The sequence below is a fragment of the Rhipicephalus sanguineus genome, chromosome 11 (assembly GCF_013339695.2).
Source record: "Rhipicephalus sanguineus isolate Rsan-2018 chromosome 11, BIME_Rsan_1.4, whole genome shotgun sequence".
Taxonomy (NCBI): domain Eukaryota; kingdom Metazoa; phylum Arthropoda; class Arachnida; order Ixodida; family Ixodidae; genus Rhipicephalus; species Rhipicephalus sanguineus.
In genome coordinates this window covers 42005620-42033523 of record NC_051186.1, presented here as the reverse complement: position 1 = coordinate 42033523, position 27904 = coordinate 42005620, and the positions used below count along the sequence as shown (strand labels likewise).

General features: G+C 46.0%; 1 protein-coding gene across 1 annotated transcript in view; it reads right to left on the bottom strand.

Annotated features, from left to right (window-relative positions):
* LOC119373230 (ribosomal protein S6 kinase alpha-5) overlaps positions 1–26085 on the bottom strand; it is a 225243-nt gene extending 199158 nt beyond the window's left edge. The window contains exon 1 of the mRNA XM_037643240.2: positions 25759–26085. Within this exon, the coding sequence (XP_037499168.2) occupies positions 25759–25849 (91 nt within the window). The 5' untranslated portion in view covers positions 25850–26085. The remainder of the gene's footprint in view (positions 1–25758) is intronic.
* Positions 26086–27904: the final 1819 nt, after the last annotated feature.

Below are 27904 nucleotides of genomic sequence, written 5' to 3'. Positions count from 1 at the left end.
CTGGGCAAGAAGTGGCCATATTAAGAAGCTTAGCAACAGTGACTTCTGTCGCCAGTGAAACTTTTTTTGCTGGCCTGCTTAATGATATTCTGGCACACTTGTTGGATCATTTGTTTGTCCATTGGGGATACTCTGGGTTTGCGAATGAATTTAAGCAGTTGAAGGCAAGAGCTCTGCCCTGTCTCTCCTCTTATGTTTGTTATATGTCTAGCTGAAAATTATGTTGCAGCCAAAGTGGTAAAGTATGGTTCACACCTTTGACATAGAAGGTATTCATAAAGCTCTGGCACAGCGTGCTTTTCGTTCTTGCCCTCTTTTGCATTTTTACTGGGGAACGCAATGTGCTGGTCATGCACTGCAGTTATACCCATACAGAACTAATCAAATAATTTCATCGTGACGTGTGCAAAGATTGTTATATTTTTCTAGTGGAACTTTTAGTTATAAGTGCCCTGTCCTTCTGTCGCAGGCTTCATCTGTCACAAATCGCTGGCCACGAATGTAAAGAATACCTTGGCCCCACTTCTGTCGAGGGAACCGAAGTTGCCTGAACAGATGAAGAGGGGTGGTGCTACCAATAGTGAACGACTGTGATTTTATAATGTGCAAGTGTATGAAAAATCTCGTTACACTAATTTAACGTTAATTGCATTCACTAGTCAAGTGTCAATATTGTAATGTGTAAGTTTATGCACAGTTGCATTAAGTGAGCGCTCATTCAAGCTTCAAGTTCGCAATCATATATTTTGGTGGTATTCATAGGGCACACATTCCACTTTAAATTGTGATCTGCTTTTTTACTGAGGGTGCATGCAGGTCCTTGAAACGATTGAAAACCCTTGAAAAAGTAAAAGTACATTTTTAAAGCCCTGAAACCCTTGGAATTTCTTAGCATATAGTGTCCAATATTGACAATACTAATTTCTTTCGGTGTTCTGTAAACATTTGTCTAGCAAACTGAGGGAACATGTCATGCTCAGTGATGATTCGGCTACTGTGTTTACCTTGCTTGCATCACTGCTTTACCGATCATTCATTTCGTTTCCGCAACTGTCGGTCCGCCTTCTCCCCCTTTCTCTTGATTTGGCTTCTTGGGACTCGACTTCACTTCCAGTGCTTATGCTAGTTTCTCTTCTTCTATAGCAAGCTCACTACTTGTGATAGATCTTCTAGCTCAACAAACATCCACTGTCCTATAATGCAGGCAAAATGTGAAAAAAAAGTTGATGCTTTGTGCTAGAAACCAAGTACTTCTGACTAAAGCTGATGGCACTGCTGCTCAGGCTTAGTGATTGACTCCCATGTAGTGATTGTTATTGATCTTTTGTGTAGGCAAGAACCTTGACTTTGTATGTAGAGGATATTGCTAAGTTGATTGCTCTGCTGGCATAAATCCAATTCGCACTTGACTCAATTGTTATCAAAGCCCAAAAACAGGAGAAGCATGATGACTGCATGGAGTCAAAAATGTATTCAACGATCGAATTGTAAAAATTGGGGATAAAATTTTGAAGCGGTCATTACTATTTTGTTGTTTAGCAGGTCAGTACTCGGAAAAAGTAGAAGCGTCGTACATCACCGTCATAAAACTAAACAGTTTCTCAATGCCTGAAAAAGTGAGACGGGGGAACTGAACAAGATTACTTATCTAATATAAAAGATGTCCCAGCAGCTTCATTAATGCTGTGAATTTTGTGCACAGTAGGAAGCTAATATGATCAGGTAGAGTATCGGACGCATTATCTCAAGGTTGTAGATTTGGTCCCTATCAGCAGCAAGTTGATTTTTCATCCTGTTTAATTCCTTGCCATTTATGTCATAATTACTACTCTACAGTTAAAACCTACAAATTATGTCCTTTATACTTTCCTTGGCTTCATTGTCTCTCAGTTCTGACTTGGCTAAATCCCATTTTTTACTTCAAATGCATAAAGCTCCCCGTATTGTTTTGGAAACTTTGTTAGAGCAGAAAATTGATACTTGTGATGCTGCCTTCCATCCTCCAAGAACCTTCTATAGGAATCCTTGAAGATCCTTGAATTTGGGCTTTGAAACCAGTGAGCCCTGTTCACTCCTTCTGCACATTTCTTCCCGTAGTGTGTGTGCCTTGCCAGTAGTGTTTATGCGCTTTTTTACCTTCTGATACTTGTAGTTGTCTAAAATTTATTTATTAAAGTGGTGCTTTACATAGTGTTTAACTTATTTTGTCAACTTGGATGCGGTTTGCACATTACAGTGGGAAGTTCTTGCTATGTCAAACCACAAATACTTAGAAACTTGAACAAAAGTTGTTGCTTAAAAATAATATTTTACTTAGAAAACTGTTCTCTTCTTTTTTCCCAAGTTACACAGAAACTCGGCTAGTGTCCATTAAAACAAGCTAATAGAGAAGAATAGAAGTTCATGGCAGTGTTAATGTGTTGCTGCTTGGCATGTGCCTTGGTGTCGCCAATCTCGGGTGCAAGTATAAGTGTCGTTTACTCACAGGTGTTTGCACCCTGCAAACACTACCTGAATGGACAAAGGGAGCCATGTACACTGCTAAAATATGACCTGTGTGAATATCTGTTGGTAGAGGAGACTGGTATATAGCTTTGGCTGTGAGAGACTTCGAGATATAATACGGATTTGAGTAAGTTTTAAACATTACCTCCTTTGCTGCACCTTACAGCGTGTGAAAAACAAGCAGTGTATTCATAAACGATGATGCTAAAGGTTTTATTCCAGCTGGCAGCAATCTGAATGTATGTTGTGTAATTGAGATTATTGTTGTTTTGAAAGAATGGGCAAATGAAAATGTAGGCACTTATGTACTGCAGGCCAAAGGTTACCTAGCTAGGCCTGCAGTACACATGTACTTACATATACATTTGGCCATTTTCCCAAATCAAGAATGATCTCAGTCAGGCTATGAGCGTCACCCATGTTTCATTGACCTTTCAGTGTTGAATGTGAAAACCCTATCAACAATGCTTCAATTTGACGTTCACCCTTTTTTCAACGATAAATCAATATTGATTTCCTTAATGGTCGTTCAATTGAAAGTCGTGGGCCAATTTTCAATACTGGTCAACAGCTAGCGCAGCGAAATTTCACTTGAACCACAACGTATTTTCAATTGACATTTCTTTTCCTCTCAATGATAAATCAATGTTGATTTGCGTAATGGTCTTTCAATTGAAAGTCGCGGGCCAATTTTCAATACTGGTCAATAGCTTGCTCAACGGTTTTTCTATTGATCCACAATGCATTTTCAATTGACGTTTCTTTTCCTCTCAACGATATATCGATGTTGATTTACAACATGGTCTTTCAATTGAAAGTCGCGGGCCAATTTTCAATCCTGGTCAACAGTTTTCTCAACAGTTTTTCTATTGATCCACAATGTATTTTCAGTGCCATCTGTTGACATTGCTCAATAACTTCTCAATGGTTTTGCACCCCTGCCTCTTCCGTAGAGCCCGCGAAAGGAGAGGATCGGCATAATTGCACAGCGCAGAGTGAACGAGTACACATGAAAACACAGGCAGCGCCTGTGTTGTGTCCTTTCATGTGTCTTCGTTCACGTTGCGCTGTGAAAATATGTCGATTCTAAATCACCAGCTAGCCCATGCTGCCGTTCTATCACGAAATGAGAGGGCCTTCGCTATAGCGTCGCAACCAACTATGACCATCGGACACAGGAGAACAGATACCACAAAGCACTGCTTCAATTCCTACACTACACATGCCTTACAGCACACATGTAGTACGCGCTTATACACACCAAGCATTACGCCTTGACGGCAAGGCTTCGTCGCATTAAAAAAAAAAAATCGGCGGCTCCATGGCTTCTTTATGTACCAACGCGCTGTCTTTCTTTTGAAGTCCGATCGGTCCGTTTGCCCAGCGCAAACAACAGGAGAAGCGCCGAGTCCAACTACGGCACGCCATCAACCGTTTCGCGAATGCTGCTCCTCTCAGTACGCGCAGCCGCAGAAGCACTCCGATTGGCCGTGTTCCAAGTCGCGGTTGGCACTGGCTCGCTGCCTGGCTTGGCGGGCGGCTTGTCTGTGGTGTATAGGTATGGTGGAGCCACCATAGTGTAGGAGTCCAGGTGTCACGGTCCGTCACGGTGTGTCACGTTCCGACGAGATGCGAACCGTGACAGTTTGTTGTATGGTGCATTTTTTTTTTTCGCACTCTCGCAATTCTACCGTTAACCTGCAGCATTTTAACTCAGAAACAACGATCTTTTACGGCGAAAGCCTCGTATGCTTCATATAACGGGGAAAGTGACCGTCGCAGTAGTCGCCGCCGCCGTCGTCAGCACGAACGGCACCAACAATCACCGTGAACACCTGGTGTGTGTGTACCCCTGAACATATGAATGTTCCTCTGGGAGGACTCGAAGGCGAAAGCAAACCGGTGCGGTCATCATCATCGTCATGGACGACAATTATAATCATCATGATTTTTACCTCTGATCATCTGATTGTCGTTGTGGGAGGACTTGAAGGCGAAAGCCCTCAAGTCCTCCCACCATCATCATAATCGAAGAAGACGATGGTGATGTCCGCACCCATGGCTTCCGCCTTCGAGTCGTCATAGGCTGAAGCATAGGGGACCCTGTATCTTCTTATTTTGTATGTAAAATCAATGACATTCCCACTGAGCTGCTTTCCCTTACGCAACTATACGATACTAATTAGACATGGTTTTCTGAATACAGCAAGTTCCTGCTTCCAAAGGCAAACACGAACTACGGTAGAATGAGAGCCTTGTTTTCTGAGATATTATTTCGGAATTCTCTGTCATCAAATATTAAAATATACCCTTTACTACGTTTTTATTCTTTCCGTTGGCTTCTAAAACACTTTTTACCAACCACATAGGTTACCCGATTATACATCATAATATGATTTCTTAGCAGCTGGTTACTTATGTTAAAGTAACGTTGAAAAACAAAACGTAGTTTTATTCTATTGCTGTCAATGCTTACACGTCCATGTGTAATCTGAAACTGCCGGATGTTTAATTAATTACTTCTAACATGTTAATTCTCTCGATTTTCTTACCTTAGTTGCTCTACATTTTTTGCGTTTATAACAACAGGAGGTCCCAAATGAAAGTTCTTCATTGGGACCTCCTTCTGTATTATGCTTGCCTTGTAACTGCATCAATGTCTTATATGAATAAATTGATTGATTGATTGATTGACTGATTGATTGAAAACGGTGGTGGTGGTGGTGATGCAGTGCCGCCATGGCAGCAAGAAAGTCAGGTACAGTTCAATGCTTGCTTTACGCACAGAGTCCATCCTTATCAGCGTCCGGCATGCAGACGGGAGAAACTCGACAACGGAGATAACGGGCTTTCGGCTGCGGCGAAGATAAACGCGTGCACACACACCCGCATTGCGCACCGAGAGGACGGGCAAGAAGGAGATAAAGAGGTCAATAGAAAGAGAGCGATAAGCTGCATCGCATCGCGCAACAAAGCAGGCCGTGTCTTGCAAGAGAGTGGTAACACTGTGGCTTTCGACTCGAAATATGTTCCACAATGCCCGATTCGATTCCACGAGGAACTCTATTCCACGATTTGTCGCTCGATTCCGCGTAGACGAAGGGGAGGAGGGGAGTTCAAATCAACCCCTCTCCCCCCAATTTTTTTTCAGTTTTGCATGTGTATGTATACACGCACACATACAAACGCACGCATGAACATGCATAAAGGGTGGCTGAACCACACTTTATACACTTTATAACTTCATACACGAAGCAAATTAGCATGTGCATTTTTGTTACCACGAATTACTATGCCTAAGGGGCAAAGAAGGGGAACTTTAAGGGCTCGTATTTCTTTGCTAGACACAACATTAATTAGAACTAATAGACAAGAAAGCCAAGGAAAGTATATATGCCAATGAAAGTATGCCTAAGGGCAGGCTTTCGAAATAATAATAACAAGAATTCTGGCTACGCTACTGGTTCCCGTATATACCGAAGGGTTGCAGTTCGGGCGAGTTGGTGTTCCATAACGGCAGCGTGTATTAGCGCGACACTTTTAAGAAAGGGACCACGACACACACACACACACAAAGGGACAGACAGGCGCTAAACGTATTCCAACTACTTATTTCATGCCCTTTAAGCTGCATCTGTATACACACGCACGAAAAAGATAACGCATGCTGCACGCGCCCGTAATCCAACATCATCTACTTTCTCAACGTGCGAGGTATTAGCATAACGTCCCATAAAAAAATGAAAAGAGTCTAAGAACAGTTTACATGTGCAAGCGCGTGCACGCCCTGAAAAACACGGAACTGCGGACCTTCGTGAGTGACCTTGTTCGCGCACATCACTCCTAGACGGCCGCGAAATATATATATATATATATATATATATATATATATATATATATATATATATATATATATATATATATATATATATATATATATATGCGCATGCCTTGAGGACACGGAAGGCAGCCGGGCAATTAACGACTAAACTGACGACCTGTCGCCGCAGGCGGTCGCCAAACCGGCGAGTAATCGACTTTCCGACTTTGTGGATGTCGAAATTTCGGGACGAAGCAGCGTGCAGATGCGCATGCGTAATGCGTGAAACGAGTGTTGTTCACAACAGTGCCACATATGCCCTGAGTTTACCGCACCGCGCCAAGGGAAGCGGCCACCATGTGTCGTGGCAAAACTTGCGAAATTCGAAGATAGCAGGGCTTTTGTATATAAGAAAACGGTCGCGGCTGATTAACTATTAATCGTCCGAGTTCGAGCGTCGTGAGGTTGTTTGGCGTGTGAAACCTATAGACACGCGAAAGAAGAAACTGCGATCACTCGGCACGCTCGATAAAATTCCATTCTGCATAGATAGCTATATATACACCGCAAAAGGCTCGGGGAGGGGGGGGGGTTGAGAGGTTGAGGCCCTTACCCCATCTCGCGTTATGCGAAGCTTGTGGGTTCGGACACCATCGACGGAAACGGTGACTTTTTGTCTACTTTAATTCATTACAATATACGTCACAATTATTGCACTGCAGTTAGGACGACCATAAATAATGTCCCATATGTCTTTCTCGGCCTAATTGTCTGTTCGATTAATTTGGCTGTGTCTAACAAAGAAACGAGCCCCTCGAAAAATTGCCCTTGTTTCGTTCATATCGCGTCTCATAGTTTTATACGACATGTTCTATGTGCCATTTCACATTACCACTGATGAGAACTGACGGACAATCGAGCCAAGGAAAGCATAGGAGACCTTATCTGTAGTGACTGTAACATTAGCAGAGGTTTTCCTTTCAAATGTTTAGCTTGAAGAATTTGCTGTTTTTTTAATTCTGACATACATAAACAAAAGGCTGACCGATAACTTGCTTCCGACAAACCTGGTTTGTACACTTCTCGCGAAAAGCTAACTTATCAAAATATAAAATTATGTAGCAGAATGTCCTCAGCATTTTTTCCGGGAACATGACACGCTTCTAAATACACCATCGTCACTCCGGCAGTTCGCGTTACCTTCGAGTAAGAAACTGTAAGAATCGAGAAAGAAGACAGAAAAAAAAGAAACGTATTAATTAATCTGTCATAAAGCGATGAAAGAGCTGTAGCCTTGATGGAGATTAATTAGCGAGCTCGAACGACGGCGAGATAAAAAAATGATAAAGATCGTCGCGAATATAGGCCAGAACAGGAAGAGCATCGCTATCGACTAAATGAACTTGAATTCATTACTAAAGGGAAAAAAAATAACAGAAGAAAAAGCCTTATCGGTACACCGAATCAACGCGAGAAAAATAAAACGATATACTGTACAAAATGTTGACTTACAACGAGAAACTGCTAATCCTACATCCGGACAAGCTGTAGCCTTGAATATGTGGCAGAAGAGAAAATTAGCTATGCGGACACTGACACCGTTGCGAGACAAATTGGAAATATCCATCTCAGAATTACGATGCCGTGATCCACCGCTTAATTTTTCTTTAAACAGGTCTGCTCTGGCGCCATCTCCTTCATGTCCTAGCTGTAAAGAACCTGAAAACATCGACCATTTTGTACTAAGCTGTCGCCATTTCAAAAAAGCGATTTCACTATGTACTCAAAATATTCTTTCCATTGGGAAAATTTAGTCTGATTTTATTACTGCGTAATAATTACCAGAGGCCATTTTTTCGACATCCCAAAGTGGCATTGGGCTTTTCGCATGAAAGACTAATTCTTCCAGCGGACCCGACGGCAAGCCTCCACTAATTAAAAAGTTAATGAATTTATTTGTTAATTACTGTCCTAAATGACGTTATTAGCCACTTTATGATGCCGACCCCTACAGAAAAAAGTACTTATGAAGGCAGCTAGCAAATATTGCACTTCCCTTATTTTCAAGGATTTTCGAACATTCCTTGAAACACCCTGTATAGATGTAACCAGTTTGTCAGTACAATTATATTACGGTTTCGGTGCCTTAACGAGCGTTTAAACAAATAAGTGATTGATTGATTGATTGATTGATTGATTGATTGATTGATTGATTGATCGATCGATCGATCGATCACGTTATATGCGCGAGGATATATCAGCGTCCAGTTAACGGACACGGCGCCCTACATAGCTCAGTCCATTAACTTATTAACTTCCGCCTCTGACATCGGGGCGTTAGTACATTAGTACATTGAGGTGAAGAAAAGCTGGTGGGAGTGGAAGTGGGGAAAGAGGGGGGGGGGGGTTAAAGGACAGGGTACAGAAAGACGGCTGTGAGGTACGCCAGAAATCGTGCGTACACATAGTACTTACTATTTTTGTATTTTCTTATTCCTCGTTGTTTTTGTGTGTTTTGTGTATATATATATATATATATATATATATATATATATATATATATATATATATATATATATATATATATATATATATATATATATATATTGTAATGAGACAAATAGACACAACGCCTGTTCGCTAGGCCGGCTGTTCTATTCTCTGCCTCGTCTTTCTCCTCTTCCCGCTTGCCTAGCGCGCGCCCTTGCAATAGCGGCGCTATCTTCCTTACACTCGGCCACGCTGCGGCACTGCATGGCGATCCAGCTGCGGAATTGTTTCTGGCGGGCGGAATTGACTGTTCCTATGGTCTTTGCAGGTTTCTGTCCTTGTGCGACTGTGTTCGGTGAAATGCAGGTATTTCAGGTGGGCAGCACTGGCTATTGCGGGAAGGCCGCAGCTGCCGCTTCGCGCGTCGCATTTTCGAGTGCACTGCAAGGTATTCACAAAGAACGGTGGGCGACCGAATCGATGTGCTGTGGCCGAAGACAGACCGTGTGCTCTGTAGTCGGACACGTCTGCGCAGGCTTGAAGAAGTGCGTCCGCTTCGCGTCGATGCACTCCCATCACGCGCGCAAGGAGGAATGTACGGCGCTGCCATATCGGGGGCGTCCATTGTTGTAGGGCTCCGCAATAAGGTCAGGTTTATGGGCCCCACTAGTTGTGGTTTTGTCTCAGAGAGGGCAGTAGAATGCATGGGCAATTCTTCGGTGTTTTTAGTCGCGTTGGTCGCATTAGATTCCTGGATCTCAACCAGCACACGGTGACCGTTCGCGCATTCGGGCCGTGACTGCTCTTGAATTTGCGGTAGCTGTCCCGGTGGGCCTGAGAGCATGTTGATGGTTGTGGTGGGCTTGTCCGGTTTCTTGACTTGGAGCGTGTCAGGCACTGGGAGATCTGGAACGTGCATGTTTTCACGCGCTGGCGAGCGTGGAGGCCGCATCGCCAACTGCTGGGCCTTGTGGGTGGTATCCTTGTCTGGTGTGATAGGTTCTGGAGCAGGCGTCGCGGAGTATGAAATACGTGGCGTGGAGTCCTGCTCACGTCCGGTATCCGTGTAAGCCGGGTGGCCTTCCGCGTCCGCGATGATGTCTGCGCAGGGACTGCGGGAAACAGATGCACGATCGAGATGCTACCCTTCACAAGCTGTGTCTGCGAAAACAGGCTGGTTGGCACTGGGCACAGCTGCATCATAGGGCGCTGCGCCTCGCGAGCTCGGTCTCGAAGGGAGGGCAGGTTGTGAACGCTTGAGCTGCGCCGTCGAGGTTCTGTGCCTCACAGCTCCCATCCTCGTTAGAGACTCGGTCGGCAGGGAGGGGGTCGCAGGCCTGAGATAGAGGGCGGAAAAGTGTGGCCAACTTGGCACACCATTCAGCCCAGGACCGTTGTTTGATCCCTTCGTACGCATGCCATGCCTTCGCGGCATCGCGAAGGGCGGTCGATGGCTACTAGCCATTTCTGCTGGTCCGTCCAGGCATGGTGGTCGCCGAGCGAGTTGATGGTCTCGATCCACAGGACGCGTCGTCCTGGAATCCGCGGAACACCGGTAGTTCGCAGGCAGCCGCCGATGGTGGGACGGCAGGCGAAAATCCGGAGTGTGCCCACGCCAAGCATGCCAGTTGCTCTGAGAGCCGCGTGAGGACACCGCGGAGCTCTCGGCGGTTCTCGGGTGAACTGGTCTCCAGATTTTGTGAGGCGGCCGCCAACACGACATTGATGGCGCACAGTGTTGGCAGCGCGACAGGAGGCAGCTTGGAACTCGACGTTGTCAAGGCGTTAGTCGTGATGCGGAGTTGCGTGATCGTACGCAGCAGCTCCGCGGCGCTGTCGGTTGGTCCGCATGGAGAGACAGGGCCGGCATCTGCGGAGGATACAGCGGCTCCAGTGCTCACGGCGGCAGGATGCTTGTCGGAGGGAGCTTGTACAGCATCCCAAAGCGGCTCATGCGCTGATGGAGTCTTGAGTGAGACGGTGTCGCCACGGGAAGCATGAATGGTGGTCCCGGGCAACAGGAGGTGGTGGAAAACGTTTATTACTCTATATACAGCGAGAGGTGTGGACGGGGTGAGCCGGATGGGCCCGCCCTTCACAAACACTAGGAGGGATCCCTAGTCCGGTATCCCTGTAGCTGCCGCGGCGGCCCGGGCTCTAGCCACCAATGCTTGTTGGGCTTGGAGGTCGGAGCAGCCGAGCAGGACAGCTTCCCAGTCCTCTCGGGTGGGGTGGGAGTGGGGTGGGTAGGCAGGATTGGAGGGGCATGCCCACACCATGTGATAGGTGTCAGACGACTCCTCCGCACAGTGCGGGCACGCGCCCGAGAAGGCCGAATTGAAATGTTTTAATACTGCGGGCACAGCACAGTATTGGTGAAAAGGCGGAGAAGCCAGCGCTCCTCCGCCTTGGTGAGGCCTTTGCAAACGGGGGGATAGACGCCATGCGAAGATTGATAAAGAGAGGTGATCTCTCTAAAGGTGGTGGCCGGATTGAAATCGGGTTCCGGAGCTGGCTGCGGATGAGGCGATGCCCGGTGAGTAAGCGCGCGGGCGGCAGCGTCGGCTGTCTCATTTCCCTCAAGACCCGCATGAGCCGGAGCCCACACGATTGTACGACGGGTTGGATACCCCGTGTACTCGCAAGCGTGGAGAATTTTGTATGCGCGGTATGGAATATACCCTTGCTCAATATTTCGGCAGGCGCCCCTGGAGTCAGTGATAATGACCCGGGACTCTGGATCTGCGGCGGCCAGTGCAATGGCGATCTCCTCCGCAAATGTAATGTTTGGGGCACGGAAAGTAAGGCCTTGAACTGTAGTGTTTCGGTGGATGACGGCCGCCGTGAACCAACCCCCATGGTGCGGGCCGGCAGCATCCACATAGAAGACACCTGGCTTATCACCATACAGTTGAGAGACGGCCTCCGCCCGCGCAAGGCGGCGACCATCATGGGTGCCTCTAGTCATGTTGTGCGGAAGAGGTCGCACCTGGAGAGCGAAGCGCCAAGCTTCGGGGATGCGGACCCGTTCTTCCGTCTGCGTAACGGGGGATATATGTAAGCGGGTCAGAAGGCGTCTCCCCGCAGGTGTTTTGCTGAGGCGCAAGTATTGGTTGGTAAGATGAGCTTCTCGTAACTCCCCAAACGTGTTGGTCATCCCCAAACCGAGGAGACGCTGGTTGGACGTCGTTATGAGGAGATCGAGTGCTCTCTTGTAAACCTTGCGGAGAACTACATCCAAGGCATTCTCATCGCATTTGCGGAGGTGGAGGTACACTCTAAGCCAAAAATGGAAAAAACGAGAGTAACTGCCGGTTTTAGTCCTAAAGACCAACTGTTACTCCCCAAAAAGACCAACTGGAACAAGATGGCTGACATGGCTCAAGTTGGGGGAGTAAGCGTTTAGGGTTAGGTTGGAAGGGAGCAACAGAAGGACGAACGGCAACAGTTTCTCTCGGCGCGCAACCGCTCCTCTCCTGCAGGACGCACCCTGTATCGGTCGATGCATGGGCCAGGGGCCACATTTTCTTGCGGGCTGGCATAAGGAAACTAGTTTTTGTAAAGTGAACAGAGAGATACACACGCTAATAGGGACATTTGGCTTGTACGTAAACTTTTTAATGCTCCCGTGTTACCGGAACACATGTTTTAGAAAGGTTTTACCTCCCCGTACGTAAACGGATACCTTTACGTTTGAATAAATCATGAAATGTTGATGATAACGGCATTTAAATTATATTTAATTTATATAAGATTGTATAACCACTGCAGAAATATCTCGAGGGGTTTTTAGCGTAGAATACCGGGTTATCCGACGATGGTGTCGCCATCTTGTGACGCTTCGTGCAACCATAGTCGTGGACACGTTTGTTTTCGCCTAGTGTTTTAGAGGAAAAAAATTATTGAAAAGGTAACTCATTCGTAATAATGCCGTGGCAAGGCATTTACACCAGAAGTAGAACGCACGATGTTTCTGAAATAACAATTTTTTGCTTGCTTGCTTCATCTTGTTCCCGCTAGATGGCGTCACCTATCCAGCCTGTCGGGGTATTTATATCAAGGCTTCTCACGTTTTTACCGCTTCGGAATTCTAATTCTAGGTCACTCTAGTGACTCTAGCCGCTGAAACAAAGTGATCGCAATTACCGCTCGCACTTCGGCTTTTTTTTTCACTCGGCCGCTGGAGCCTCGGCAAAGCGGGTATCGCGAGTAGCCGCGAACGAATGTGGATTTTCGAGATAGGGCCGTAAACGTAAAGCCAATCCGGAGAGTAGTTCACGTTCCGTAAAGGCCCGCGTATGCGCAAATTCGTTCCGGCAACTCGTAACACGGTAACGTAAAGCTAAAAGCCCACAATACAAGCTAAAATCGCCCATTAAAAGGCATGGTTGCACTAGAACGCCAGCACCTGAAGCTGTTGTCGTCGCAAGTCAAATGGCGTGTTTGCGTATAACATTTGGCATAAATATATAACCTGAGAGTGTGGCAATAAAATGCGAAGCTTCGCGAGACTCCGTGTATACTTCGCGACAAACAAGCGGTTGAGAGAAGTACACAATTGATAGACTTTACATTTGCGGTTTTATGCTGACAACGAGACTGACAGCGAGCTAACGCCGCTGCCTCCCCTACCCCCTCATCTCTACCTTGTCACTGGCTGATTTTGGCGGGAGGACAGTTATCGCAATCGGGTCCGGTAGTTTGTGTTTAATCTCAGAGCAAACGGACGTTATCAGCTCGGGCGGTGTTGTCTTTTCAAAGGGGAGGCGACTCTTCCGCAAAAAAATAATATTATTAATATTGATATTAATAATAACAATGATAATAAAGAAGAAGAAAACACACCTCCGGGCAAAAAAGAAAAAAAGAAAAAACTGGCCTTTTAGCTAGCGCAAAGGGAGCACGGCAAAGCCTGTGTTTTCGCGAGAGACTCATTGCCTTGACGTTTTCAGATGTATGCATTGTTACCTTCTATTCTCTTTCGAACATCACCAGTGGTTCTGCACGCCTATACTCATTTCACTAACACGTCAGAACGCGCAACGACCCGTCGGTACCTACATAACCCCGTTTCCTTTCAGACGGCGCCGTAGCGTTTGGTGGCGCAGTGGTTAGCGTGCGCGCATGGTGATTAGGTGGTCGCGAGTTCGAATCCTGTGTGTTTGTTGCAAATTTTCTGAAATTTCTTTCTGAACGAGATGTCTGTGTATCATTTGTACATCCAAACAAATATGTGTATAAACCTCAATGTGCTCTAGAAGTCAATCAAAAACGAATTTTTTTTTTCGGCCCAAGAAGAAACTAAGGAGTAACGGGAAGGAGCATCCGTTGCTCCCTTGAGGAGCATCAGGAAGGAGTAACAGTTGGTCTTCAAGGAGAGCAACGGTTCCTCCCCTTGCCGTTGCTCCTTTTAGGAGAGTAATGGGAGTGGCAAAGCACTTGCTCCCTCAAAGGAGGAACCCCTATACCCCCGTTGCTCTCTTTTGGCTTAGAGTGTAGGGAGCCGAATATAAAATTCGGCTGGTGACGAACGCATTAGCCAGCCGCAGGGCATCTTTGCATCGTAGTCCCCCCCTTTTATTGGATGCCCGACGAACCATACGGCCCACCTGGTCACCCACCATTCGTATCTTGTGTAGGGTAGTGTCAATTTTGCGCCTTTGATGAATGAAAAGCCCCAACACGCGGATTTCCTCGCGTTCGGGTATCGGTCCGCTAAGTAGATAGAGGGCAATTTTGGTTGTGCACTTCGAGTTGGGGCGAAGGTGCACGAATTCCGATTTGCTCGGGGAGCACTCAAGACCACAGCGACGAGCGTATTCGTCCACAATAGCTGCCGCTTGTTGCAGGTTGGTCTCGATCTCTCCAACCGATCCTTGTGTTGCCCAGATGGTGATGTCGTCCGCATACAGCGCGTGCTGAACACCGGCGACCTCAGCCAACTGGGTAGGGAGCTTCATCATGGCCAGATTAAATAATAATGGGGACAAACCGCTCCCTGTGGGGTCCCTCGTGTGCCTAACTGATATGGCCCATGTTCTGTGTCTTGTAGCCGAATATAGGATTGCCGATTTGTGAGGAATTGTTTGATATAACGGAAAGTATTACGCCCACAGCCCGTTTGCGACAAGTGGGATAGGATAATCTCGTGGGTCACATTGTCGAAGGCACCCCGCAGGTCAAGTGCGAGAACCACTTTATCGTTGCTGGGGTGCTCGACAGGGTCGTGCGCTGTCTTGGCGTCGCCGGGATATGCCTGCCCTGGAGCCACCGAGGAGGCCTGGACGCCGTCCTTGAGTGGTGGCATAGGTTCTTCCGGCAGTTGGGACGCGGGCTGCATGATCGTGGGCGTTCCTTCGATGGAAGGCCCGCTGCGCCGATGACCTACGAGTACGCACTTAAGGTTCGTGTTGCGTAGACTGCGCCATTGTAATGACGAGACAAATAGACACAACGCCTGTTCGCTAGGCCGGCTTGCTTGCTTGCTTGATCCACTTCTAGTGGCTCTTACCCACAAAGGGGGATTGGCCATGAAACCGGCGGTAAATATTACATGGAAATTTAAAATTTAGGCACAAGTAATTGAATTAATCGGACTACAAGCGAGTATTGAAAATAAAATAAGAATCTTTGGGTTATGTGCCAATAGAATGAGAAAAGAACCGTAATATCGAAAATAATCAATTAGAGAAAAGAATTATAAAATACCAAATTGCAATAGGAAATAACTTAATAAGGAACTCTTCTTGTGTCTCGAAGAAATTCGCAGACAGCTATGCAAACGTTCCTGTTGCTGTGGCCCAGAGAAGACGCCCCAAGGGAAAGAATATTTGCAGAATCTAGAGGAATGTTCAAATTTCTGAATAAATATTCGAAATGTTTTTTCCTGTGACTAGAGAAACGACGGCAATGTATTAAAAAGTGATCAATGTTTTCAGGCTCTTGACATAAAAAGCGAAGAGGGGACGGAACCAGACCAGCCCTGTGTAAATAAAAATTTAGAGGAGGAATACGGCATCGAAGTTTAGTAAGGGACACCTCCAATTTACGAGAGGGACACCATTTATTGTTCCAAGGAAAAGAAAGGTGACCATATTCTTGCTGTGGTAATCTTGCTTTCATGGAATCCTGATGTAATGCGTATTTTCGGAATCTAGATGCAGTAATAAAGTCTGTATCTGGTACAATGTACATTGCAGGACCATCTAGGGACCACCGCGCGAGAACATCCGCCATCTGTTCTATTCTCTGCCTCGTCTTTCTCCTCTTCCCGCTTGCCTAGCGCGCGCCCTTGCAATAGCGGCGCTATCTTCCTTACAATATATATATATATATATATATATATATATATATATATATATATATATATATATATATATATATATATATATATATATATATATATATATATGCAGGAAGGAAAACTGTTTATACGCTAATCGCCATCTCAGCGCCGGTAATGTAGGGAAGGACACGGAGCCCGGCGGGTACAAAGCGAAAACACAAAACAAAACTAACAAAACGCCATATGAGCATCAACAACATGAAGAAGGAAAGAAAGAAAGGAAGGAAGTTAGAATGAGAGAGAGATAGGGAAAAAGGAAAAGCGAGGGAAACAAATAGAGAGATAGAAAGGAAAAAGTAAAGAAAGAAAGAGAGAAGGAAATAAAAAATACAGGACAAGGGAACGAGTGAAAAGAAAGAAAGAGAGAAAGATTATAAGTAAAGAATGGCAGATAGAAACAAAGGAAGAAAGAGAAAGAAGGAGAGAAGAAAGAACGGATTAGGGACACCGAAAAAGCTTACGAAATAAGAGTGCGCAAGACGGGACGACTCCCGAAAGGTCGAAGCAACCGACTCGGACGATTTCTTTCCCGGAATCAAGGTAAACCGTATGCGATCGTCTCTGGAAACGCACCTTTCCTGCCTGTTTCTCGTATTTCCCTTCCTTAGTTCTTTTTTTTTTCCTCTTCTCTCTATTCATTTATTCAATCGCCCGGATCATACGCATTTAGAGTTCCGTTGCCATGGGGTGTTCCGAAACGGTTCTTTATTATCTATCTATCTCTCTCGTTCTTTGCATTCTTTCCTTATTCCTTTTTCCTTTATTCTTTATTATCTTATTATTCTTTTATTTTCTATTTATTAAGGCAAAAGCCTTAGACGCCTCACCAAACGCGAAAATTGAACGCCCGCGTTGGCGGCGTCAACACGAGTGATGCGAAAAATCACCAAGTGATGACGTGCCAATATGACGTAATCTCGAAGTCACAGATCGCCAGAATTAGTAACGTAATTATGACGTCACTATTCATTTATTCATATACTTTAAGGGCCCATGTGGCCATTACAAAGTGGGGGGGGGGGGGGGGCGTAGCATTCCAAGGATTTGGGGACATCTCTACGTAGCGCCATCTCTCGGCGGCAGCAACGACGTCCGGCCATACCTGAATGGGAAATGGGCGAAAAAAAAATCATGTCTCTTGAAAAAAGCTAGTTATCAAAAACGACTCCGGGTTCTATACAGCAGAGACCTACTGGAACATTTTGGCAAAATTGCATTATTGCACTAAAAAGCGTGTGGCTTCCCAGGACATTTGAACACCGCCCATTAGAAACACATGGGGCCCCATTGTTAAATATTAGACACTCTGGGAAGCCACCCGGTTCGTAGTGCGATACTGTAATTTTACCAGAATATTGAAATAAGTCTCTACTGTATAGAACCGAGAGTCGTTTTTGATAACTAGATTCTTTCGTAAGATATAATTTTTTTCGCCTATCGCCAATTTAGTTACGGCAGGCCACCGCTGTCATCGACCAGAGATGGCGCTACGTGCACATGTCCCCAAATCCTGGTCATGGTTACAATAATACTGCGTTACGTTCACAAAAGAAATATGTAAACAGAGCACGAAAAAAGAAAAAAAAAGCAGCAATCCAAAAAGCGCAACAAGTCCGCATACAAAGAAAACATGGCAATGCAAAGCAGTACTAATTGAGGCATGAAACAAGGCATGGAATATTACTGGTATTATTGGAACTAAACTTGACAAAAGAAAGCTACAAAATTTTGCAACTCTACGTTCCACAACACCTTCAATTTGTTAACAAATGTGTCGTGATCGCGCGCAATCGCAATATCGCTTGGTAGTTTATTCCAATGATAAATTGCAGGACACAATGTTAGTTGTTAACAAATGTGTCGTGATCGCGCGCAATCGCAATATCGCTTGGTAGTTTATTCCAATGATAAATTGCAAGACACAATGTGACGTCACACAGCGTGATGTCACATGATGACGTCATCACTTGACATGGTTGCTTGGCCAAAGTTGCGCCGATCGATCACGGAGGAAGTACAAAACCACGTTAAGTGCAGAAAGCTTTCGGAGGGGGCCGGGGAAAGATCGTTACATCGTCCGAGATGAAAAATAAGATGGCTTTCACCTTCGAGTCGTCTTAGGTTAATGCGTATAAGGGAACCGGTGAGTTTTCTGTCGCATTCTTGTTCCTTATTATATCTTTATTATACCTTTTCCTATCTCCTTCCTCCTTTTTCTCATTTTCACGCCTTCCTTTCCCCCTCCCACAGTTGCGTCCATCTATGTCCCAATGACCTTCTTCTATGCGCTGAACATTTACTGGCCGATACGGTGCGTTCTTTGCGCAACCGTTTGGTAACGCTGTTGTCGAGACGACAAAGGGACTCTATGGAAAAGCTAGCTTATAGAGATCTTGACAAAGCTCTGTTCAGGACGTCGCGGTCGAGCCGGCAGATAATAATAAAGGAAGCGGTTAGTTTGGGCGAAATGGAAGCTCTTTGTTTCGACAGAACAGAAGCAAGGAAATACAAAAAGTTGCATGCACAATCATATAGGGTGATTCTTTTAGAACTGGCCATTTGCCTGTAGAACATTTGCCTGTGGTTTTGTCAGAAAGTATCCGATTTTAATGCGGTTTGTGCCAAAACATTTAGGAAAGATGAAAATGTAATGGACCGTCCCGTTTTTTTTTTTTTTTTGATGTGCAACGCAGAAAAAGAAAAGAATAACAAACAACGAGAACCGCGAAATGCTATACCAGGGGGGATGGCTTGTGCCTATAAAACGTTGTTAAAAACTCCGATTACCATGTGGCATACCAAACGTGACTAGTATAGGTTTGTAAAGGTTGTAAAGGTTTAAAATCACTCACCCAACAGCAGGTGTTGAAAACGCCCACCCTCCTGGCGTAAGCATAACCGAACTCGCCGCTCCATGTTGGCTGCAGCACTCCGCAATGCATCGGCAGTGATGTTTGCAACTTCCCTAATACTTTTTCGGCGTTATACATAAAAAAAAACTGGACGGACAATTAAAGTTTCGTCCTTCCTGAATCTTTTGCCGCAAACAGCATTAAAATCGGGTAATTCGTAACAAAACTACAGCCCATTGAAATAGCTAAGTTCTAAAGGAATCAACCTGCATTAACAGTTGAAAAAAAAAAAAAAAACGGACGGGACAGAGGGGTGTGTGAATACTCGAAAATTTCTAATCGACTAGCGCACATTCGAATTACCGAATAAGCTTAAATACTTTTCCAAATAATCAACACCGACGGGAAAACCCAAAGGAACAATACGTCGGAAGAGCGAAAAATAATTTCGCTTCTTTTAGTGATTTTTTAATGGGGGTGGGGGGAAGGGGTTAATAAATCTTCGTTTATACTCTCGTCAGAAAGTCGTGGCGCCCCCCCCCCAAAAAAAAAAAAGTTCACGTGTCTCTTAAAAGAGATTCATATACGTGGCCAGTCAGTTGAGTCAGTGCCCACCGAAAGTCACACATATTCTCTTTTTTTTTTTCTCGTACAACATGGGTGCGTAGTACGGCGTTTTCCTCTCAAATTCTAACGTTATGTAGCCACCGATTCTTTCTTTTTCTTTACCGCCCCCCCTCTCTTGTTTTTTTTTCTTTTGCTTTTTTTGTATACCCCCCTCTGTTTTTTTCTTGTTTTTATTGCTTTTTTGCTATTTTTTTGTCGGTAACACATCCCGATTCGCGTTTCTGGGTATTCCGTAACACGCGTGCAGCGCATGCGCAGACGACAGGGAGAGCGCACAACAACGCCAACATCGCAAGAGTCCACGGCCGTGTATAATTGATGGCGCACTAAAAGCAACAAAAAAAAAATGAATATGGTTCGCTTAATGTTGTTACGAAACAGTCAGGGAAGAAAGCCAGAGGCATAATTGACTTCGTAGGACGCGGGCTTTCGCAACAGCAGTTCGCCAAAGCGAGGCAGGGCGAACGAAGAGTACGCGGTGGAATGCAGTTTGTGGTTAAAGGGGTACCGACACCAATTTTCGAAGGCTTAGTTAACTCTGCCGTAAAAATCTCCTGTATACAGAGTGTTGGCCTGAGATACTTAGGTGGTGCAGGCAGGGCACAGATATTTTTTTTTTTTAATTTCAATTTCATTTATTTTTCGCCCAACTCCACTTTAATGTAATGTATACAGAGTGTGAAGCTCAGCAAACGCTGATAAGATATTTTACGTTGACGTTAAAGTCGATTTTTCTCATGACGCACCTACTGACATCGACACTATCGTGGCGTCAGGCAACGGTGTCGATTCTGGTGACTTCACGCACCAGTATGGCTAGTTGTGCTGACGTCTGTAGCTACCGAAACATTCAAAATTGCCGTTCGCGCGTCACCAACAACGTTCAAAATGGCGGCTTGTGCGTCAGAAATGGAGCCACGGAGCGGAGCGGCCGTGGAAACGTAACGACATCTTCCGCGAGCACGTGACGAGAGGCTGATACCGTGTTGTGACGTCAGGGTACAGTAGGAACCGAAACTAGGTTTTAAAAACATACTGTAATCACTTTTTCAGGGTGCACACACGCTTACTAGAACACTCTCTAGGCATTTGAGGACTTGACCTTTCATTTGATGCAAAAAAAAAAAATCAAGGCAATTGAAATTTTTCGTGTCAGTACCCCTTTAATGTTGTTATAAAATGGTCAGGGCGGAATGACAGAGGCATAATTGACTTCGTATGATGCGGGATTTCGCAACAGCCGTCCGCCAAAAGCGAGGCAGAGCGAACGAAAACGAAGAAGACGCGCTGGAATGCAGTATATATGTGGTTTATGGCGAGGCGTATGTGATCTGGCCTGGCCGCTGCAAGCAGATCTCTTCTATATCGTCCAGTTGATTTGTCAGTGCTTGCCTTCGCGTTGGACCATGGGAAAAAAAATATTACGTACGGCTGCAAATGCGGGCTTTATGTTTGCCTCCGTTCACAGTTCATTGAACACCAAACAGCGAAATCAATTAAATAAGGTGACATCGGTGTGTTTTTAAAAATGCAATTTGTTCAATATTTGCTCAATACGCCGTTTTACATTGCATGAGGTATAGGAGGGATGGAAAGAAACGCGAACAGCGCGGCGCGGTGTTTTCATCACGCTCTGACCTTGGTGGCAATAACAATACGCTAGAATGGTTCTTGATCGTATCATGGATGACTCTTATTACCATCCAGGCTACAACCGCTTCAAAAGAATTGCCAAGCAGCAGAGGATGTAGATGCCGCACTGTTCGCGTTTCTTTCTATCCCCACCCTACACCGCTACCTATTAAATTTTTTTTGTTTTAGGCTTTGACCTAAAATTGATTGCTTTGTATCTGCTCCGAGGAGGGTAGTTTAGAAACACATTTCAGGTGTGTCAAGTAAAAAAAAAGTAAATCTAATTATATTATAATTGCCAAAATTACCCAAAATACACCCATCATGCCTACAATCATGACTATCAATCTTACCATACGAAAAGAAAATGGCTTGGCAGTACTACAACTGCTTAGGTAGGCTGTGCAACGACCTAGGATTCTTGCGCCGTCATCATTATTGAGTACATTATAGCCCCAAAACCAAAATTGTCTCATTTTATAGGTCTGCATGTCAATCTAGATTCTACAACATGACAGCTTTTTCATCATTTCCTATTATCCTAGTTCATTGCGCAGGTTAATGTTCAAGAAAGAAGCATGCTGATTTATTAAAATATTGAATACTGATTTATTCAAATAATTATTTTTTCAAAGCTCTCTCGGAATAGAGCAACCACCGAAAGTCAGGTATCGGTAAAAAACAAGAATTGCTTTCTAAACATGCCATTTTCGGTTTGAGGGCAGTTATGAAAAAGACCACAACTTTTGAACAGAAACAGACCGAGGCGTAAATTTTTGAGCGTCACAATTCTCATTGCCTGTACATTCTGATAACGCCAAAAATATTTAAAAAAAAGGGGGGGGGGAGATGGCCCCCCTCCCTGCTCTTCCTGTGCGCACGACTATGGCCTCAAGACCTCCCAATTAATAACAGAAGGACATATTTGTAATACTGAAGCGCAGCTTCAAGTCTTTGTAACCAGATATGATAGTTTTCACTGCACAACTTTTATTCTCTAATCACCTAACCTAAATGCGCCATCTAAGAAAGTAATGTATACGGTAATGACTACAGACCGGATTTTACGAAACAGCCTATTTTGTTCCTTGCGTTCATATTGCCTAATTTCGATATATGAGCATGAATTAGAGGTTAAGAAGGGCTTTTATAGTGTTTTTATAGTGCCTATAAATGCCTATTTTTGGCGTTTGTGCCTAAATGCCTACAAGTGCCTAGCCGGCGCCTGTGTGAACGCTATTTAACCTCAAATCTCGCTTTCAAGTGCCGCTTGAGAATGTTATTTATGTTTCTGGGCAAAATTTACTGTTCCCAACTCTATGGGGTTCAACCTAGTCCTCTATAGTTCAACCTACTTCCAGAAAACAACCGCTAGCAGCAGCGAAACGGGACGCGCCGGCCACCGTACGCCGCCGCGCTCACATGGCGCGAGCGGTTGGCGAACGCGAAACAGTGGAGAGCCGTAAGGGGAGAGGAAAGTGAAGAGCAAAAGAAAGAAAGATGTGATGTGCACGAGGATTTTGGTTTGCTGTAGTTTATTTCTTAAGGTGTTCATCGACAGGGGAGAAATACGAGGCATCCCTCCCTTCTGGTCTTTTAGCGGTCTGGCTACCTGCTCCTGTGCTGCCCTTATGAGCCAGGCCCGTAGCCAGGAATTTTTTTCGGGGGGGGGGGGGGGGGGGGGCACTTGCTGAAAACCTTGACTATTTGGGAAAAACGCCTATTTTCATTATTTATTTTCGATAAAACACCATGTGTCATCAAAATTACGAGGGGGGGGCTGGGCCTCCCCCCCCCCCCCCCCCCCCGCCTGGCTACGGGCCTGTTATGAGCCATGCTTAAAGAAAAGAGACCGAGGAACAGGGGCGTAGCCAGGAATTTTTTTCGGGGGGGGGGGTTCAACTATATGTATGTTCGTGCGTGCGTTTGTATGTGCGTGTGTACATATGCGCAAGCAAAACTGAAAAAATTCGGGGGGAGGGGGGTTTGAACCCCCCTCGCTACGCCCATACCGAGGAATGTGTTGATTTGACAGTGGGCACTTGACTCTCCTAGTTAGAGAAAAACTTGGAAAATGCTTGAGCTTCGCATTCAAGAGTAGAACGTCATAACGTAATCGGGGGCCCCGTGCGCATCGCCTTAAACCGTGCTGCAAGGAAAGGAACAATTCTGCGCGTAACATTGGCCGTTTCAAACTATCCTAGTATGACTACTGGGTGTGGAGTTGCGAAGTGCACAGTACGCCATATTTCTCACTTTTGCCCACTACAAGTCCGTAAGGTGCCACGCGCGTCTCAACAGATGCACACTTTGTAATGGGTTGGCAGCTTCAAACCACCTACTCGTTATTAAATTCACTTGTTTTGTCGCCCGGTGTCATTCTGTGATTATGTAACGCAATATTAAATGCGTTAATGAGACTCCATCCACTACATCACAGCCATATATAGCGTTTATTTATTTTTTTTTTTACGAAGACGTTTCAAGCACTGGCGTGGCCCCGAGGGAGAGCACCTGCTTGCCACGCAGAAGGCCTGGGTTCAATTCTCACGCACACCGAACATATTCATTATTGAATGATTTGCAACTATCTCGAATTTTCGCTCACGGACAACGCTGATTTTTCTTTCACAACCACCGACATCGTAATTTTTGCGAACCGTGCGAGAAAAAGGACAACTGCACGGCAATGTTCAACAGCTGTCGCCTTTGTGCCATCATAAACAGGAACATCTTTTGCTTTCCATACAGGTCGCGCACGTCTTTATTTTGGAAGTTATTTGAATTTCTGTAAAAATTTATTGGGCCTACATGTACGACGTTGAGGTCCTAGAACGTGTTTTTGCCTGCCTATTCTTGGCGCCTAAAACACACTTTTTTTTTTTTAGTGCCTAAAAGTCCAGCCTCTAGTAATGACGTCGCGAACGGCGCATCCGGGCACCATTCATTAGAAAAGGAGCCTTACAATTAAGCTTTTATTACAATAGAGTGAGATAGCGAGAAAAAAAGAAAAAAAGCGTGTCCTTTCACGCTTCAAGCCTGAACGACAAAAAAGAAGTCACGCAGACCACCCTTCCGGCCCCTTCATTTCCTTTGCAAACGCTTATCGAAACAGATAAGCCACCGCGGCTTGAACCTACTCGAAGCGATCACCGCTTGTATCAAATATACAAAAACAGACAGAAAGCGCGCGCGCAGAGCGGTCGGAGTCCAGCGGCGATGTCAAGGACGTAGCGTCTTCTTCAAACAGCCTTGGATCCACCCCCCGCCCCCCTCCCTCACACACACACTTCCAAACCAACGCGGTCTCAGCACACGACAGGAAATAAGATGAATGTACTACTGTACTACAAACCAGGAGAGCTGCAGCGGATCGACGAATGAGGCGCGATGGCAGCGGCGGAAGGTTCGATAAAAACAACGAAAAATAAAAGCAACGCGGGGAACGCACGCAATCAAGAACAAGCAAAACGGCGAGCGCACGCCAAAGCCACATGTGTGCAACAGTTGCCCCCGCACCTACACGTACGGCCCCGGGAACTTCAGTTGAAAAAAATAAAAGAGAGAAGCGAAACTCGCCCATACATACGTCGCCCGCTCAAGAAACTCCCAATGCGATATCTGGCTGTCCTTTCGAGGCTTTCCAGTCGGTTACAACCTAAGCGTAAACACAAACTTCACCCCCATAACTGCGGTGCGCCTGCCAATCATCTGTGAAAGTGTGTCGTGCTAGGTGCTTTCCAGTTTGGCCATGAGTAGTTTTTCGCTGTTCGTATAATACTACGCACATTTCAAATTAAAAGCTCGTCGTGCCAGCTTAAAATGTTACGTGCCCCCGAATAGTTATGCCGGAATCTCAGCTGAAATTGTCTAGGAAGTTCAAGTTTTGGGGCCAATAACCAGCAACACGAACATGTGTCCGTAAAACCATGTAGCCTAAATGCCGGAACGTCGGAGAATTGAGCGCATGCAATCCGATTACGGAATATTTATTTCTGTGTGGGACAGCAGCGGCTGTGGGCGGAGCTTACATTTGTTCTTAGGTTGTAGCCGACCATAGATTGTGAATGCAACGGACGCTTGATCAGCAAATAACGACAAAAAAAAAAAAAAAGCGCGCCGAGATAGCAGACGACACTGCACACCCTAAACAGACGACGCGGATGTTTGGGGGCTCGCGGCGCGGCAATTTGCGACACCGCGGGTAGTGCGTTAAACCAAAGTCGAGAATGTCGTTTGTTTGATTCAAGGGTGCGACGCCGGCACCGGTCTAGCGCCAGCGCGAGCGTTTCGAAGAAACACGAAAGAGTAAAAGAAACGGGGGGCGGTTGAATCGCGCCCAAAGTTACAGGAAACCCGCGTTCACTACTACAACAAGGCTAGCAGACCTCTCGACGAGACAACTGTCCTAGCGGCGCCAAGCGGGCGCGCCGGCGTTATTTGGACGGCAGGAAAGACAGTTGGCAGCAGCAGCCACGGCGACTCACCGTTCTTGAGTTCGTGCGTAACGGTCAAGGTTTCTGGTGCAGTTGCCGGGCCCGCAGTTGCGTCGTCCACCGTTTCGCTGCACGTCGCCATCGGTAGCCGTGAAAAGGAAGGGTCGTCGCGCCTTTCAGGTGGTTTCGGGCCCACGGTTCGCGGGAGCAGCACCCCAGGGTACACACGCACACACACACTTTCTTGTTTATGTTTGTTTCTCGCGTTCACTCTCTCTCGCACGCACGAGCAGGCCCTAGTGGCGGCGCCGACACCCCACCCCCACGTACTCCTCGAGCAGCGACGAGGAACACGACGACGAGGCGTGCAGCAGGGCTGGCACATAAACACCTACTCGAAAAGACCCACTGCGCCTCCGGCATCCGCAAACGGGAAACTCGGTCACCGAGCTTTGCCGCCCGGCGTGAAGATGGCGCTAGCTGCCGAGTTTTTTTTTTTTTTCCGTTACGCGCGGTAGTTTTAAATCATACGATTCTGCGGTCGCCACTGAAACTGACTGAACCAGTAGCAAGATGCGTGGGCTGAAACTTGGTAAATTAGCTGAATGGGCTAGTTGGTTGTACATACCGCGCAAAAACGCAGAGCGACGGAAAGAAAACACACAGGACAAGCGCTGACTTCCAACTGAATTCTTATTGAGATGACAGCATCATGTAAGTATTTGCAGCACCAATAAGAAAAATGAAGAACAGTAAAAAACAGAAAACAACAGGAAGAAAATGCAGTGACAGGAAACCACCACAAGACATTAACAATCAAAGTGGCCTGCTGCACAAACCCCCGCATTCTAAGAAACAGGGCTCTGTCTTCCTGTCCCCATCATCATCTTCCTCACTCTTTCTGCCCCTTTCCCCTGTGCAGACTAGCAGGCTAGAGCGCCCAAGCTCAGGCCGACCTCTCTGCCTTCTAATAAATTCGCGCCCTCTCTCTGTCAGATAGTGCAATCCCGATGGTTAGCTTACGCACCCGCTCCTTCCTCGCACCATCTGCGCAGCCTCACCGATTATGCGCGCTTGCTAATCCTTTACCTTACCTACAACTGTGTGCAACTGTGTGCAAGGCGTGGTATACAGGATCCCCTAGTATTGCGGGGTGTGTTACGTGGGTCAGACAGGCAGGTGCCTAAACGAGCGCCTACGTGAGCACACCAATAACGTTCGTAATGGCAAAGATGGCTTCCTGGCAGTGCATGTGAGCACATGTGGGTGCACTCCGCAGTTTCAGGGGACCACAGTTGTGAGTTCAAAGAGGAGAGAGTGATTTATTTCTCGCCTTCACCACCCTTCCTACAGGCGCTGTCCCCTCCTCGCCACTTGTTTCTTCATAAAATACGTAGACCATGTCACAACTAAGGGTTGAGCTCACTGGCATAGCCATAATGAGCGCAACAGTATGTGTTAACGCCCCCACCCCCCTCCACCTTCCCAATTTTCACCTAAGGACTACAGTTCGATAAGATCGAAAGCTCATCCTGCCACCCTGCACTCCCCTCTTCCAATTTGGTTACAACGCTCCTCTCCCGCCTCCGCCTTCCCAAGCCTAGAATCTAAGACTAGAAAGAAGCCGATGCTTGCAAGTTTAGGCCGGCATTAGCTATTAAGGCCTTAGATGCCTCATCAAGTGCGAAAAGTGGCCGTTGGCGGCAGTGCGAACACGAAGTGATGCAGGAAAATATCATGTGATGCTGTCATGTGGCGTCGTCATGACTTCACAGATCGCCAATATGTCATCACATATCATCACGATGATGTCAACACATGACATCGCCACTTGGTCAGATGTGGGCCAATCCTGGAGGCACTGCAAAACCCCGTAATGTGCAGGAAGCATGCAGCACCTCCGATCCAGGAATCAGTGCGAAACCACATGAGGTGCAGCAAAATTTCAGAGGGGATCAATACAACCCTCTGAAAAGAAAACGAAGATAACTTTCGCCTTCAAGTCTTAGGCGAATGCATAAGGGAACGGGTGACCTTTTTGGTTTCATTATGATTCATTGGCTTTTTTTATGTCTTGTGTTTTCAGTCTTTCACCCTCTCTTGCTCCACCTATCGGCTCCATATGCTTTACATTAAACAATATAAGTACACCAGTTGTAAGTTTGTGCACCATCGATGGTTGTCACCTCTTCATTCC